The 11,999-nt window shown below is 44.9% G+C and overlaps 1 protein-coding gene across 2 annotated transcripts; it reads left to right on the forward strand.

The window, feature by feature from the left end:
• The first annotated feature begins 200 nt into the window (after window positions 1–200).
• On the forward strand, window positions 201–10,864 carry sf3b1 (splicing factor 3b, subunit 1). Of its 2 annotated transcripts, XM_085920450.1 has the most exons (24): window positions 201–290; window positions 795–970; window positions 1,094–1,195; window positions 1,413–1,527; window positions 4,002–4,081; window positions 4,157–4,369; window positions 4,446–4,908; window positions 5,249–5,370; window positions 5,518–5,715; window positions 5,800–5,901; window positions 6,000–6,179; window positions 6,264–6,350; window positions 6,712–6,982; window positions 7,077–7,222; window positions 7,454–7,600; window positions 7,823–7,948; window positions 8,157–8,378; window positions 8,454–8,636; window positions 8,714–8,825; window positions 8,945–9,065; window positions 9,134–9,265; window positions 9,446–9,718; window positions 9,864–10,080; window positions 10,364–10,864. In XM_085920450.1, the coding sequence occupies exons 1-24, from the start codon at window positions 263–265 to the stop codon at window positions 10,520–10,522; spliced, it is 3,975 nt and encodes a 1,324-aa protein (XP_085776576.1). In that variant the 5' UTR covers window positions 201–262; the 3' UTR covers window positions 10,523–10,864. The 2 variants fall into 2 exon arrangements, with proteins under 2 accessions (XP_085776576.1, XP_085776577.1); XM_085920451.1 differs by lacking the exons at window positions 201–290; window positions 795–970; window positions 1,094–1,195; window positions 1,413–1,527 and adding an exon at window positions 3,130–3,670.
• The last annotated feature ends 1,135 nt before the right edge of the window (window positions 10,865–11,999 follow it).

Below are 11,999 nucleotides of genomic sequence, written 5' to 3' on the forward strand. Positions count from 1 at the left end.
TAAGATGGCGATTATTATTATTATTATTATTATTATTATTATTATTATTATTATTATTATTATTATTATTATTATTGTTATTATTATTATTATTCACTTTGGTGGCAAATTCCAGATTTGTATCTAGTAAATTTTAATATCACAGTGAACGATGACAAAAGGTTTTATTTTGGAGATGGGCAACAAAACGGAAGCGACAAACTCCTCTACTGGTGCATTTACCGACTTCCTGTTTCATTCGCGAACAACCACCACCACCAAAATGGCGAAGATCGCCAAAACACACGACGGTAAAACGTTTTTGAAATTAATCTATTCGCAGCAGTTTTGAGCTAGTCAACACATTTACATGACGACAATGTTCTTTGTCGAACAAATATGTATTTATAGCATTAATATATGCACTTTTTCTTTATTTAAAACGAGAAAAACAGCGGGCCGGATTACAACGCAACGCGGCCAGATTTAGATAATGGCGCTGGTTGCTCTCTTGTTAGCATTTTATCCTTTTACACCGTCCACACGGTGGTGATTGTTTCTGACGCTATGGATTCGTCGACGTGCGTCACGCTAATAATTTCTTTCGGCCCAAATACTTTAAAACAAGACGTGTAGATATTTTTTATGAAAGGTTTGTGCTAATTTTAGCATCAAGGCTAGTTAATGCAGCAGTGCGACAGCTAACGCCGCACGTTGTTAAGAGATTTGATACGCTGGCTCCTAAGCGTCGTTGCTATTTGATGCTACAGTTTGCTGCTTAAATTTCATCTATGCATTTAACGTATTTTGTGCAGATATTGAGGCCCAGATCCTCGAGATCCAGGGGATGAAAGCCAATCTGGTGGAGGAAGGAGATGATCAGGGAGTCGGCCTTGTTTCAACTGGATTCTTTGACCAAGAAATCTATGGAGGGAGCGACAGCCGTTTTGCCGGCTATGTCACTTCCATCGCTGCCAACGAACAGGAAGAAGTAAGATGCGAGCCCCGCATACATATCCACAAATATGTTTTTGTGGTCCACTCCTTGTCTGGTAGTATTTTTATGCTGTCTTGAAACTTTGTTTACGCTTATGGGTTTTTTTTTTTCTTCCAGGATGACGAAGAAGAAACTGCGACGAGTTTGTTGGGTCAGAAAAAGCAAGGGTACCATGCTCCAGTGGCCATTCTCAATGCCATTCCTCAGTCAGATGAACAAGTATGTGATAACTGATGTGGATGCACACTGTAAAGCGGTGTTAGAATACAATATACAAAAATATAAAATGAACATTTTATTCATCACAACTTTGTAGTATTTTGCAACTTTGCAAAGATGATCATGATTAGTCTCCTCAGCACTCTCCCTGACACGCTGATCGCATTTCTTTATATGAAAATTAATCCTGTCCGCTACTTTGTTGTTTTTTTTGCAGTATGATCCATTTGCGGAGCATCGTCCACAGAAGATCGCAGAGCGGGAGGACGAGTACAAAGCTCGGCGCATGCAGATGATTATCTCGCCAGAGCGTCTCGACCCCTTTGCAGATGGTAAATTTGGCCTTTATTCCATCCCCGTTATGACACGGTCCTTTTTATTATTCCCCCTATCGTTTTTGCTTTTTTCTGTGCATCATCAAGTGTGGTAGCTGTTCAACCCTTCGACTACAATGCAGTTGCTTGCCTCCCAGACTCTACGCCTTCCCTGTGGTCAATCCTTTGTTGTTGTCTTTTGTCTTTCTAAAACGGAGTCATTTTGGACATCTTATCGAGTTTTTTGGGCAAGGTGTAGGATGGATTAGGATGCTTGATTTGCCAAACACCAAAAATAGCTGAACAACTAATAGGATTACCATGCATTTGAGTGGGAGAGGTGGTTAGGTGCTCCAATGTCAAAATCAGATAAGTCGCCTAACAAACGTGGGTAGCAGATGGGTTGTGTGTGTGAGTCGAAGGGTTAACAATCCTGTGCGACCACCAGTTGTACAAGATGTAAAGTGGAGCAACCTGTGAAGTTTAACCAAGAGCGTCATTCGCCTGATGAGGGCACGGTATCTGATTGGCCACTGCTTAGAAAAAGGGAACAATCCACATAGGTTTCAGCAATCGCTTTAGAAAATAACCATGATTGGTTTTGCGCCAAAAATGACTTTAATTTGAATGGATTTAGTGTCACTGTGTTATTCTTAGCCTCTTTGAGGCATATGACATAGCACCGTATGTAGCCATTAGGGGTGGGCATTATAAAAAAAAATCCTTGATCAACTAAAGGGAAATTAACATTTTCATTTTTTATCTTGTTAATTTTTGTTGGGCGAAATTGCTAAGGTACTAAAGTGTTTTTCAATGCAGGTATCACATTATGTAAGGTCTATGAGTAGGTTTATTTACTCAAATGCAAATAATCATATGTCTATACATTATAGTCATGGTGGCACAATGGGCTACTTACTATGTAGCTCCCTGGACTATGCAGTTGTCAAATTATTTTTACGTGCCTTGGTTGGTGCTGTTTTCTCAGTGTGTGACAGCTAAAATGGGCTTCGTTTATTATTTTTACTGAGGGTAAAGAGGTGTTTATTTGCAGGCGGTCTACTGGTCTTTAGTGGATCTCTCATCTGGGGATGATTTGAGGGACAGCCTTAATGTGGGGCATTGTAAAGCGCTTTGAGCACCATGATGGTGTGTTTACCATTTGACAGCAGACGAGTTGAGTTAAATCTTTTCCCCTCCAGTGCAGTCTATTATGACTTAATTGCTTGAAGAGAAATCACCCATCAATTCCACACAATCAATAGAATACGTAAATATAAGTCCATCCACCTATAATTGATTATGCCCATCCCTCGTAGCGACATACAAGCAAAAATCGGAAAGCTTTTCGACCACAAGGCGAGTTGAAGTGTTGGAATAGCGTTAGCATTACCAGTAGTGCGAGGCTTGTTAGGAGCCTGCATGTAAAGAGAGCAAAGAGAGCTCTGTGTACAAACTTTGTTGTTGTAAAAATATATTTTTATTTTACAAGGCTCTCTGTAAAATAGAAATATGTTCTCTAAGCAAATTGTGTGCCACCATACCACAGGCCCATACTAACTGTCCTTAATTTCTCTCCTACAGCAGTACTGCTTTGCCAGTCCTGTACTGCACTCTGTTAAGGGCGCAGCAACTCATCCTGTGTAGGTTATGGGGGACACAGAGAGAACTGTGCACTTGTCAGTTTTGGTCAGGGTCCACTTGCTCCTAGTCTTTGAACCCAGCTGGAGCTACTCTTGGTTCTCTTAAAAGACTTTTTTTTTTTTTTTAAACTGCCTTCAATTTGTCTTGACTATGTTTCACTTGCTACCTTTTTTAGTCAAAAAGGAAGTCAAGATAAATGTCTAGTTCTGTAAACCATGATTAAGTCTAGGAAAAGTGGCTCTGACAGTCATTTTTAATGCAGGCTAATGATAAGCTTGAAAAGCAAGTCTTCATTTTTATCAATTTAAGAATTTTTTTTTTATCCCCCAAGAAGATACTTTGATTTCTTTCCCCCCCATCTTTTTTTGTGTGTCAGATCAATGCTAAACAGGTGGTATACTGTTGTGTGTGAGTTCAAACCCTTTTCCAAAGTGTTACTAATGGTAAAGAGAAATTTTCTAGGCTGCTTTTCTGCTGGTTGAAGTCTGACTACAGAAGGACCCTTGGCACTGAAAGTGTACGTATTCTGAAGAGCACAGCCCAGGACCCCCTCTGCATCAGTGATGGCTCTATCTACTTAAAAGAAAGCACCAAAAACTTAAGCTCTGCTCTCCATATAACTGCTTGTTTTTTTCTTATGATGCTATGTCTATGTAAGAGAGGGTAAACCTGTAACTCAGTTGGATATTCTGTGATTTCACTGTTGTTGTTTTGTTTTTTTAACGGGAACATACATTTGTAGTCAGGGTTAGCTGGCTGTGTTTGTGCTTGGTGTGAATAACCTAAGCGAGTCCCGAGAGCGTGCACTAATGAGTGTCCTTTGTTCTTGTTGGTGCTCTTTCGCGCAGGAGGCAAAACACCGGACCCCAAGCTACAGGTCAGATCCTATGTGGACGTCATGAGAGAGCAGAACCTGTCCAAAGAAGAAGTATGGCAAATAATGTGCAATTTGCCACAATGTTGTTTTTATTGTGTTAACTGTCTGTTACTACTTCCTGCGCAGAGAGAAATTCGTCTGCAGCTCGTAGAGAAGGCCAAGTCGGGTGACCTGAAAGCTGTCAATGGGTCCGCTGCCAGCCAAGCCGCCGCTGCTGCTGCTGCCGCCGCCGCCGCTGCTAAGCGCAAGCGCCGCTGGGACCAGACAGCTGACCAAACTCCTACCAATTTGACCCCCAAAAAGATGTCCAGCTGGGACCAGGCTGATGCCAATGCTGAAGTGAGTTTTGCCACATAAACTTGATCATGGGAAATCTCCCAAAAGTCAGATTGTCAATTTCTTTTGTGATTTCAAGACTCCGGGACACACTCCGGCGCACACACCTTCAAACAGCCGATGGGACGAAACACCTGGCCGGCCTAAAGGCAGTGAGACCCCCGGGGCTACACCCAGCTCACGCATGTGGGACCCTACACCCAGCCACACACCGGCCGGTGCAGCCACGCCAGGCAGGGACACACCAGGTCACGCCACACCGGGCCACGGCGGAGCCACGGGAAGCGTCCGGAAGAACCGTTGGGACGAAACGCCAAAGACAGAGAGGGAGACCCCTGGGCACGGCAGTGGCTGGGCTGTAACTCCCCGTACCGACAGAGGGGATGAGTCTGTGGGTGACACTCCGACTCCAGGTGCCAGCAAGAGGAAATCTCGCTGGGATGAAACACCCGCTAGTCAGATGGGCTCCTCAACACCATTGCTGACTCCTGGAAAGACCCCAATCGGAACCCCTGCCATGAACATGGCTACCCCAACACCTGGTAAAAAAGCTATGTATTCTAAATTATTACCATCGTTTTTACTAGTCTTTGAGGTGTACTATGAATGACACAAGCTTATGAAGCCTTTTTTACACAATACTGTCACATCAGAGCAGTATTTTAAGTTTATATAATAGCCACTATACACCAAACCCCAGCAAAGGTGTGATATTACTAGACGTGTACACTTTCACATAGCGAAATAGTATCCCGGGGTGAGATGGACTTATAAAGTCAGTAGCCGATGTTATTTGTAAAGTACTAGTCAGACTGTTGCTTTCCTATAAATTGGTAGGTAGAGGGGATGTTTATCATCATAACCCTTGTTCCGGCATTGCAGGTCACCTGATGAGCATGACTCCAGAACAACTGCAGGCGTGGAGGTGGGAGCGGGAGATAGATGAGAGAAACCGACCTCTCACAGATGATGAGCTTGACGCCATGTTTCCTGAAGGATACAAGGTCCGTGCACCATTCTGTCACTACCGCACATTTTCCAGTTGAAAACAAGTTCATCAATACTTTTGGGTCTTTGGTAATTTAGCCCCGAGGCTAGTTTAGTACCGGGTCTCAGTACCCATTCCTAATTTTATATTGCTTTCAATGCAGGTGTTGCCTCCACCAGCTGGTTACGTGCCCATCCGCACACCGGCTCGCAAGCTCTCGGCAACACCTACCCCCATCGGCGGCATGACTGGCTTCCACATGCAAGTGGAGGACCGCACCACCAAACAGATGAATGACCAACCTTCTGGAAACCTCCCCTTCCTCAAACCCGATGACATCCAGTATTTTGACAAACTGCTGGTGAGAATTACATCACGTAAATCACATCAAATGTAATCCATTCATCCTGGCTGTGTGGTAATGAAACATTTCTGAATGTGTTAGGTTGAGGTGGATGAGTCCACATTGAGCCCTGAAGAACAGAAAGAAAGAAAGATCATGAAGCTGTTGTTGAAGATTAAAAATGGCACTCCACCCATGAGAAAGGTTGGTGCCGCTCTCGTTCATCCCTGTTCACCCCTAAACTTTTGAAATAAAGAAAGAAAGCATGCAGACTTTTGACCCTGTTTGTCTTTGGTTTTCAGGCGGCCCTGCGTCAGATCACAGACAAAGCTCGTGAGTTTGGAGCAGGACCTTTGTTCAACCAGATCCTCCCACTGCTCATGTCCCCAACCCTTGAGGACCAAGAACGCCACTTGCTGGTCAAAGTCATCGACCGTATTCTCTACAAACTTGACGACCTTGTTCGACCTTATGTACACAAGGTAGACACGCGCTCACACCTCTCGTAACTTTCCCAGTAAATTGGACAATGCAAAAGTGACAAACTGTCCTTTTTTTGTATCAAGATCCTGGTGGTGATTGAGCCCCTGCTCATTGATGAGGACTACTACGCCAGAGTAGAAGGCAGAGAGATCATTTCCAACTTGGCAAAGGTAACATTGAACATATTTCTGGAGTTTTTTTTTTTTTTTGCCTTCCGCGAACCATTCTCGCCTGTTCGACCTGTCCGGTGGTCGGATCAGGGCTAGTCGTTCGCTAGATTGACTCCAGCACGAGAGCTAGCAGACTTGACTTGAATGCCTTGTCTGTTCTCACCCTGCACTCGCCGGATACAATCAAGCTTTTTACAGATGCATATTTACCTCCTTATGGAAACGTGTTGATAGGCCTGAGTCAGATTTGCCATAATGGATGCTAGCCAAAAAATTACTTATGGTCAATGGAGTGTAGAAAAGCTGCTTTGGATTGAGACCCTGAACCCCTCCTGATTGCATAACCCCCTCGTGTTCACAGGCGGCTGGCCTGGCAACCATGATCTCTACCATGCGTCCCGACATTGACAACATGGACGAGTATGTGAGAAACACCACCGCCAGAGCCTTCGCAGTGGTGGCGTCTGCCCTCGGCATCCCCTCCCTGCTACCCTTCCTCAAAGCCGTGTGCAAAAGCAAGAAGTCATGGCAGGCCAGGCACACGGGCATCAAGATCGTACAGCAGATCGCCATCCTTATGGGATGCGCCATCCTTCCTCACCTGCGCAGCTTGGTTGAGATCATTGAGCACGGTCAGTGGCGTTCTAAAGCAAGATCAGTGTGTCGCAGTACCCACCACAGGCTTGGTGTTCTTAACTAACAAAACCTTTGGCTGTGGCGGTGCAGGTCTGGTGGATGAGCAGCAAAAGGTGAGGACCATCAGCGCCCTGGCCATCGCTGCGTTGGCCGAAGCCGCAACACCCTATGGTATCGAATCCTTTGACTCGGTGCTCAAGCCCCTCTGGAAGGGTATCAGACAGCACAGAGGAAAAGTAAGTCAATGGACACTAAACATTACATATGCCGTTTTGTTTTTCATACTATTGCAACATCAGCAGCACCCAGCATGAAGCCTGAAAGTTGCTCCAGTAGAAATATTTAGGGCTGTTGCTATTAGTAGAGGTCTGAATGCTACACTAGCAGCACTAGACAATGAATAACAAATAATTTGTGAGTTAATTATTTTTTTTTAATGTTTGTCTTCTCTTTTTCTTTTACGTCAGGGCTTGGCTGCCTTCCTCAAAGCTATTGGGTACCTGATCCCTTTGATGGACGCCGAGTACGCCAACTACTACACCCGAGAAGTCATGTTAATTCTCATCAGAGAGTTCCAGTCTCCAGATGAAGAGATGAAAAAGATCGTTCTAAAGGTAAGGAGCAAGCGTCACGCAGATTTGTGAGACAACTGTGCGACACATTCTCGCCTGTTCTTCCTGTTTGTGGTTGAATCAGGGCTAGTAGTTCGCTAGATAAACTCCCAACATGAGAATTTGCAGAGCCGACACGTGTCCTCTCTGTTCTCACCCTGCAACCCGTTGGGGACAAGCTCAAGTTTTTCTTCTTCTAATCAGCATTGCCGTCTCATCTCGTAGGTGGTGAAGCAGTGCTGTGGCACCGATGGTGTGGAGGCCAACTACATCAAGACTGAGATCCTGCCCCCCTTCTTCAAGCACTTTTGGCAGCACAGGATGGCTTTGGACAGACGTAACTATAGACAGGTTAGCGCTCACAAACATAAAGACCTTTTCATCGCACAGGGAAGCATTTTTTGTTGGCAGAAAGTAACAGGGAAGCTTTCCTGTTGATCTCGACAAAAATGATGTTCCCCAAAAACTGCAAATGCCAAACCGCATAAATGCAGGGATTCACTGGATATCAACTAGCTTTCTAATGCTAAAACTAATCAAAGTTTTTCAATCATCGCAGTTGGTGGACACCACCGTTGAACTGGCCAACAAGGTGGGAGCGGCAGAAATTATCTCCCGCATTGTGGACGACCTGAAAGACGAGGCAGAGCAGTACCGTAAAATGGTGATGGAGACCATCGAGAAGATTATGGGCAACCTGGGCGCCGCCGACATCGACCACAAGCTGGAGGAGCAGTTGATTGACGGCATCCTGTACGCCTTCCAGGAACAGACCACAGAGGTGTGCACAAAAGCCATGTAACATTTACTCGCGTGTATATACACTTCTACTCACGGAATCCAATTTCCTTTGCAGGATTCGGTGATGCTCAACGGTTTCGGCACGGTGGTTAACGCCCTCGGCAAGCGCGTCAAGCCCTACCTGCCTCAGATCTGCGGTACGGTACTGTGGCGTCTCAACAACAAGTCGGCCAAAGTGCGTCAGCAAGCTGCTGACCTCATCTCACGCACCGCCGTGGTCATGAAAACATGCCAGGAGGTACGTTGAAAAGCCACAAGGATAATATTGTGTTGATGTCCCGGACATGAATGACTCGTTTTTGTTTATATCTGCAGGAAAAGCTGATGGGTCACTTGGGTGTGGTCCTGTATGAATACCTAGGAGAAGAATACCCTGAAGTACTGGGCAGCATCTTGGGAGCGCTGAAGGCCATTGTAAATGTTATAGGTATGTCACCACATGTTAGTGACAGTTGCGTCGATTAAAAAAAACATGACCATCTCACTGTTCCTCATTTGCTGAATACATCATGTCTAAAAATCTTACCATCCTCACCCTTTTTGCAGGCATGCACAAGATGACTCCCCCCATCAAAGACCTTCTCCCTCGTTTGACTCCGATCTTGAAGAACAGACACGAGAAAGTGCAGGAAAATTGCATCGACCTTGTGGGCAGGATAGCGGACAGGTAAGCATTCCGCACACTGCAAGTAACCACCAACCACATCTCATCTTGTGATTGTCCATTTATTCCAGGGGTGCTGAGTACGTGTCAGCCAGAGAGTGGATGAGGATTTGTTTCGAGTTGCTGGAACTTCTCAAGGCTCACAAAAAGGCCATCCGCAGAGCCACTGTCAACACATTTGGCTACATCGCCAAAGCTATTGGGTGAGTGGCTACAAGTAGCGATTGCGTTCATTATGGAAACCGCTTGCACAGCAAAACACAGGTTGTCCAAGATGCTGTGAATGTATTTGATAACCCCCAAAAGTGCAAGCACAAACAGATCAAATATGACCAATCCTTTGATTGATTGGTTAATTGTGTTGCCATCCTCTCACTTCTCAGCCCACACGACGTCTTGGCCACTTTGCTCAACAACTTGAAAGTGCAGGAGCGTCAGAACCGCGTCTGCACCACCGTGGCCATCGCCATCGTGGCCGAGACGTGTTCGCCCTTCACCGTTCTGCCCGCGCTTATGAACGAGTACCGCGTTCCTGAACTCAATGTGCAGAACGGCGTACTCAAGTCGCTATCCTTCCTGTTCGAGTACATTGGCGAGATGGGCAAGGACTACATCTACGCTGTCACGCCGCTGCTTGAGGATGCGCTTATGGACAGGTAACTCGTCAAATCATAAAGCTTGAAATAAATACACTCCCCCTTTTGATGGAGTCATTTACTAATGTCATGAAGCCTATTAATATTTTCAGAGAACTATCTGTTGCTCATTTTTTGATGAACCTGTGTTAATGTGTTTCTGCAGAGATCTGGTCCATAGGCAAACTGCCAGCGCGGTGGTTCAGCACATGTCCTTGGGCGTTTACGGTTTCGGGTGCGAGGACTCCCTCAACCATTTGCTAAACTACGTGTGGCCCAACGTGTTTGAGACGTCGCCTCACGTCATTCAGGCCGTCATGGGCGCCCTGGAAGGCCTGAGGGTGGCCATCGGGCCGTGCCGCATGCTGCAGTACTGCTTACAGGTAAACAGCTTGACGTCACTGTTCCAGGCTACTGATAGCCCAAAATATCGAGGCCCAGAAAACTAAAGTGTGACACCTCCCACATGTATTCAGTCAGGCAAAGTCTTCTTACGTTAAGCTCTTTTTGTATGACAAAGCCTCAACTTGAACCCCTTTTACACTACATTTGAAGTTCAACAATTCGATTAAATCAGCGTATTCCTCACGTATTTAATGACCAATTAATTGTTCAATTCTGCCGATCAAGAAGAATCACGCCTCTTATTGCACCTTTCCTTTTTAGGGTCTTTTCCACCCAGCGCGGAAGGTGCGCGACGTCTACTGGAAGATTTACAACTCCATCTACATCGGTTCCCAAGATGCACTCATTGCCCACTACCCTCAAGTGTACAACGATGAGAAAAATATGTATATCCGCTACGAGCTGGACTACGTCTTGTAAATAACCCCCTTGTTCTTCTGCTTTTCCGAATTGGTTTGGTTTTTCTGCCCCAAGTTTATCAGCCCTTCTGTTGTCTTTGAGGCTTGCACAGAAAGTTCAAACCGAGCATAAAGAGTAAGTGAAATACGTTAGTTGTATGTATTTCCTCCCTGCCATATTGTTTCCCATCAGTGATCAAAATAGGTAAAAGCAGTTGAAATTGTTTTAAATTTTTGAATATTTCATATGTATCAATTGACAGTTTGATTGGCTGTTCCCTCTCTGTACCTATTTCCATTTCACATCTCTGTTCTTAGGATTAGATTGTTGTTTTTATTTAACCAAATAAAAGGTTTCCGTACACTTTTTGCACATCTGTTTCACAGTCATTAGACTTTGGCATTCTCAAATGAGACATCAGGACTTCTTTATTCCAAGTTCATGCTGCTTAGACACAATAAGCAGATGAAGATGAGCAATGTATGATGTCATCACTCACAACAAGCCACACTCGAGTCTTTCAAAATCCCCATTCCACTCAAAACCTTCAGAAGCTTCCTTTCACAATAGTTGCAACAGAAAACATGACACTTCATGCACACAATCTGGCTACGGCGCAATAGAGAGATTGGATCTCCATTATGTGGTTTTAAAAGTCAATTTCATTGTGGTGGACTGGAAGGGCCACGGCCACCTCTTAACGGGGTGGCTTCATGGTTAAAATGGCTTCTGACTAGTAGTTTGGCCCCCTTTGTCCAGACACGGGTCAAACATAGGAAACAATAGCAGTGTGGGCGGTGAAGAAATTGTCAAATAAAATGTTCGATAATTTGCTGGAGAAGCTTCACAGGTTTTACGGACATCTGATGTTGCTATAGCAACCCTTGGCCCTGATGTAGTGCCATTTTTGTCAACTTAAACGCTTCCACAAAAACTCAAAATTGATTTTCCAAAACCCCTTAATTAGATCCTGAAGATTTGGGGAAAACTAAACGTAAAGAACTAACATGTCGTGGCAACGGCCTTAATAATCGTTTTGCGTTCTGCCACATGTTGCCCATCCTGAGACCTCCAACCAGCTCCCCGATTAGAGCTGGATTGTCGAAAAACTATCAATAAGAAATGCGATAGAATGAATACAAACGGCTGAAAGTGCAATGGTAACTTAAGTCATATTACAATGATCTCAAGTTGGAATGGGTTGAAATGTTCAAGTTACAACATGAAATATAGATTGGTGCCTTTTGTTATATCAGACCTGACCTCCGATTTACGAACCGTCATTTGGTTGACGTGTGGCAGTGAACTCAAGTCAGCTCAATCAGCAGCTGAGGGAAATACAATTTGCTTGTATCACGACTCGTCCCCGGTTCTATGTTACCATGGTTTCCGTTTGCGTCGCCCCTCCCCTCATGTGTTACCTCAATCACAGTCACCTGCCTCTTGTTACCTGTCTTGTATTTAAGTCCCGTCTGCCCGTCACACCTGTCGGGTCGTC

The sequence above is a fragment of the Syngnathus leptorhynchus genome, chromosome 9 (genome assembly GCF_054491065.1).
Source record: "Syngnathus leptorhynchus isolate UIUO chromosome 9, UIUO_Slep, whole genome shotgun sequence".
NCBI classification, from domain to species: Eukaryota; Metazoa; Chordata; class Actinopteri; order Syngnathiformes; family Syngnathidae; genus Syngnathus; species Syngnathus leptorhynchus.

Bases quoted from the DNA above. Each gene is read 5' to 3' on its own strand.
- sf3b1 (XM_085920450.1), top strand. From the start codon at position 263: ATGGCGAAGATCGCCAAAACACACGACG. The intron at 5,902-5,999 runs GTTGGTGCCGCT...TTTGGTTTTCAG, and splicing joins GCACTCCACCCATGAGAAAG to GCGGCCCTGCGTCAGATCAC. The intron at 10,081-10,363 runs GTAAACAGCTTG...TTTCCTTTTTAG, and splicing joins TGCTGCAGTACTGCTTACAG to GGTCTTTTCCACCCAGCGCG.